The following is a 4,827-nucleotide window of genomic DNA, read 5'->3' on the forward strand; positions in this document are numbered from 1 at the left end:
ATGTCAAAATCAAATCCGCGTGAAATAATTAAGGAAACTACAGACAAAAGAGAACTGGTGTAACACATGCTAACTCATACTCTAATTTTAAGTTCTGAATCATCCTTTAGTAACCAGTTGCCGTCCCAAGGCCAGTCATCATTAAAAAAAAAAGTCTGAACTTTTTTTTTAACCAAACAAAATATACATTCCTTTTATTAAACAGTGTTTATCATATCCTCTCAAGACATCTTGAATCGAGTGATCGATCCCCTTCTGTGAATCTATGAAGTGGGCTAGGGCATCACCACATGTGGAAGGAATTTGCATGCTGCAGGAGTAGGTGACTCACGCAGAACATGATTTTATCTATGTATATATCTATGATCACACACACACTTTTATTAGAAACAAAAAAAGCAAGGCTCTCTAGCAGCAAACAGTGGTTCCGAAGCAAATGCTTAATCTCCTCTCTTCCCGTGCAATACTTGGCACTGGAAGGCATCCGGATCAGTGAACCGTAATCCTTCTTGGGCTCTTGCCTTAGAAAGCACCTGGAGTGCACCTTCTATGCAAGCCCATGAATTGCTTCTGGGATTAACTCCCCCACCCCGCCCTTACATGTGCAGACGGGGCTATTCTCTCAAAACAGTTTACATTATTGGAAAGGAGATTTTCCCGCTACCGGGAACAACAATTTCAGAGTGGTTTTTAGAAACAATGAAACAGTTTTATCTCCACAGTCCTCCCAGTCACTAACTAGCTTTCCTGTTGGACTATTTCGAGAAACGAGCGAGAGCCGGAAAGCCACTGCCAGCACCTCAGTCTCCACTCCCTCAACCGGTCTGCCAGCAAATTCTCTTGCAACGCACGCTGTTTTCTCCACGCCTCTTTTTGTCTCTAAGCCAAGAGTTTGGGGGGGTGCTGAGGGGAGTTGCATTCTTTTGGTGCCTCCAAAACACTGTCACCTATTGTAGGATCACCTCAAATCCTTCGGGGGTGGGGTGGGGGGGTAGAATGAGCGGCAATTAAAGTGGCCGGTCGTTCCATGGAGCATGATACTAACTTAAGTGGGCGCGGCTCCTTTAAATAAGCAAACTTTACCCTCAGCTCAAGACCCCTCCCGTTCCCTAGCCACACTGGGATTGGCTGAGAGGACAGCCCCAAGAGGCTGCCTCTTTGCCCGGTCTCCATTGACAGACATAGCCTGTCAATCAAGGCAATCTCACGTTTCCATTGGCTCCGGTACCCTTTAGCCCGCCTTTGTGAGCTAGCAGCACCGCCCACCCCAGTAGCCCCTGGCTGCGGTAGAAACCTCAGTTAAGCAACCGCAGAGTAGCCGAATTCGCGGAGTGAACAAAGCGAGGGGTCCAGTGAGGTTTGGCCCAGGCTTACCTATACGCTGCCCCACGGGAGAGCTGAAGGGGTTACCCAGGAGAAACTCCATCGCCGCAACAGCACAGCAGGGATCAGCTGACACGGCCGCGAAAGTGCGTCACGTGACCACCTCGGGATCGAGCTGGCGTGTCCTGTGCCTTCCCCCTTTGCCCGTGACGTAAATCCCTGGCGCGTTCCATATAGAAGTTAAAAGGGCAATGCTGATAGTGGGAGTGAAGCCATGTGGTGACTCAGCGGGGCCAGAGAGAAGGAACTGCTGATCTCAAGTAATCTTACGCTAGGATAGAGTAGGGGCTAGAGTGTTGGACGAAGACCAGGAAAACCCGAGTTCGAATCAACCATGAAACTCACTGGTGACTCTTGGCCTTTCATGTATTTCTCAGCCTAACCTACCTCACAGGGTTGTTGTGAAGGTAAAAATAAGCATCTGATAAAAATGTAATAAGTAGTATGGCCACATGTTCAGTGCCGCCAAAAGCAATTGCAGCGGGAGTTAAGTTTTTCTGCAATTGAACCCACTCGGGGTTCAACCCTTTGAAGCTTCATAACCGTATGCTACACATCTCCTAGCCTTGCCTTACTTAGGTTTTTGGTGCCTGCCAAACCATGAAGGAGGGTTTCCTCCATTTCCTTTTCTTGCCCCAAACACAAACATCCGGAATAGTAGTTGTCATTAATTTTGTGTGCTACTTTGGCACCCAATTTTGGCTGGAAAAGCACACGCTAAATATTTATCTCTTGTTTACACAGCCAGACAGGAGTTATTGAGTGGTTTGTTTTATCCAGTCATACCACCCTTCCAAAAATGGCTCAGGGTGGTTTACACCGAGAAATAATAAATAAAGAAGATGGATCCCTGTCCCCAAGACACCAGCAACCGTCACTGGAGGTACTGTGCTGGGGCTGGATAGGGCCAGTTACTCTCCCCCTGCTAAATAAAGAGAATCACCACATTAGAAGGTGCCTCTTTGCCAAGTTAGCAGGATTAAATATAAGATGGGTCTCTGTAACCTGCGTGCTATACTACTCAAGAAGAAAGGCAAGGTGCTGGGTAGTCTGACACCAAAGGATATAAATGTGGAGAGGCTGGTTTTTGTATTTTGTATGATAAGGGGTTTTTAATTCCTCCCACTTTCCAGACTGCGGGACAAACTGGTGTAAAATCCCACAGCTTTTATCCTCATGTTTTGAAGCCATGGGGATTTAACACCATCTCTGCCACCTGCAGTTGCTGAGGCACAATTGCCCCATGTGTCATCATGGGGTGTCTGTGTGTATGTGCACGCTTGAGCTTGTGCAGAGTGCAATTGCAGACAATACTCCCTGCACATCAAGAGACTAGAGGAAAGGACTAGGGTGTGGGTGGTGCAGTACAGAGTTCTTCTGTTATACTGGGGGTTGGGGTCTTGGAGTGCTGGCCCTCCCCCCACCCCAATCAGGGGAGAGCATGTGTGATCCGTTGCTTGTGTCAACAACTGTTACAAATGGTTTTCTGGGTGTGTGTTGGAGTGGGGGCAGTGGCTTGTACTTATTCTCTGCTTCTGTTCAAGCCAAACACCTTCCCCATCAAATAGAGAAACAGAAATAAATGTGGAAACAAGTCTAGTACTTAACTATGCTTTGGGAAAGAAAATACTCTCATCTGTTTTTTGCAAGACACCTTCTTTCTTCTTCTCATTTTCCTAGCCTTCCTATTTCTCTTAAGTCCTCTATCCATTCTCATTTTCCCTTCCCTGGTTTCCCCCCTCAATTAGAAATAGTTTGGGAGACACTAACATGTTGGGGATGGAGAGAGAGAGAGTGTGTGTGTGTGTGTGTGTGTGTGTGGAGGCAGGGGCTGCAAAAGCCTCTAGGTGATGCTTAACTTGCAGCATGGAGGTGGGGCTCCAGAGGCCTTTAGGTCCAGGCTCCAAAATTACCTAGGTGCACCACTGGTTGCACAAGTTGTGCAACATGTCAACATCTTCTTCTAACACAAGAAGTAGCCTGGAACAAATGTTTCTTTCCAGAATATCATTGCACTATGTCCTTGTGCTAGTGTGACAGCATTACGCAAATTCAACACTAGTTTAGCTTGTAGGCCAATATTTTGAGCACTGATAAGTACTTCAACCAAAGTCTGCTTTGTTTGTCTAGTACAGCAATGGGAACAGCAGAATTTCTTGGCTAGAAAGAGAGATAATTTCTTTTTGCATAACATTACATGTTTAGGTTTCAAACAATCTGTTTACCTAAAGCAATTACCAGCTTCACACTCGATACAAGACAGCACCACATCAGAATATTGCCATTTCTTGTTCATAGAGGTATTTTACTCCAGGAATATGGTACCAATGATTTTTCAAAATTGTCATGTCTATGGAGTTGAAAGTGAAGCCCCCCACCAAATCAAGTATTCCTCTTGCTAGAGCTTTCCCCCTAAAAAACAATACAAGCGGTGTGTTTGCCTGGTATGTTGAAATATCCAGGAACAGAATTTTCAGTTTTAAAACCATCTCCCTCAGACAGGTTTCATGCCATTAATAAGCAAATAACAGAAGCGGTTAATGTATTGCATTCTGCAGCATCATGCTCTATTGAGAAATTGCCCATACATCTGCTCCATGGTTATTTGCTCAAGTCTGCAGAAAATGTAGGGATGAATATAAGACTATTTGAAGCATGATACAGATGCTTCTGAGCCACCGTTAGCTCAGTTTGCTAGAAGTGGCTGCTAACTAATCTCCAAGTCAATGAGGCTTATGTGGGAATTCTACACAAAGCCAATTACAATAGGTTTACGCAGCCACCATTCCTAGTAGATCACACTCCTTGTTTACAGTCTTAAGAAACCTGTAGTGAAATAAGTGAAAACAAGGAGGAAGTCTACAGACTAATGAATGCAGAGGTCCCAGAGGCCAAATAGTACTCTTTGGGGTGGGGAGATACAATGGGAACATCCACATGACCAGGCAGGGGTGGGAAGCATGAACTCACCACGCCCCCCTTGCCATCCTGTGCCATGCAGCACGGAACTCCAGAGGCCGGGATGACACAGCCTGGCCTCCAGACATCCCATAATGCACACCATGGGTTGACAGGATCCCCCATCAGACAGGTGCTCTAGGTGCCCGTCTCTGTGTCTCATCTGGCTTCATGCAGCCAAAGGGGGGAGATAATCCCGGCAGCTGGATTAAAGGAGCGCTTGCTCCCTTAACCTCAGCTAAGAGCCGGGCTTAATGGTGGGGTTAGGCTGGGCGGGAGCACAGGGATCCATGTAGATCCCAGCACTCCACACAAGCAGCCTAGCCCAGCCTAGGCTGCTCATGAGAACAGCCTCAGTATATAGGGAGACTGTGAAGGAGAATAATTCTTCCACTTGTCAGACAATGCAAGAGGAGAATTTGCTAATTTCACCTAACTGTGTGTAGATGAAACAGTACAAATTACAATGTGAAATGAATATGCAAG

The 4,827-nt window shown here is 46.3% G+C and overlaps 1 protein-coding gene across 2 annotated transcripts in view; it reads right to left on the reverse strand.

The window, feature by feature from the left end:
- Window positions 1–1,532, reverse strand: part of TOM1 (target of myb1 membrane trafficking protein) — a 48,018-nt gene extending 46,486 nt beyond the window's left edge. Inside the window, exon 1 of one of the 2 annotated variants that reach the window (XM_053257698.1) lies at window positions 1,375–1,532. In XM_053257698.1, coding sequence (XP_053113673.1) covers window positions 1,375–1,426 — 52 coding nt within the window. In that variant the 5' untranslated portion in view covers window positions 1,427–1,532. Of the gene's footprint in view, window positions 1–799; window positions 930–1,374 lie in introns of those variants that run through there. The other variant, XM_053257699.1, reaches the window with a different exon arrangement.
- Window positions 1,533–4,827: the final 3,295 nt, after the last annotated feature.

The sequence above is a fragment of the Hemicordylus capensis genome, chromosome 5 (genome assembly GCF_027244095.1).
Source record: "Hemicordylus capensis ecotype Gifberg chromosome 5, rHemCap1.1.pri, whole genome shotgun sequence".
NCBI lineage: Eukaryota > Metazoa > Chordata > Lepidosauria > Squamata > Cordylidae > Hemicordylus > Hemicordylus capensis.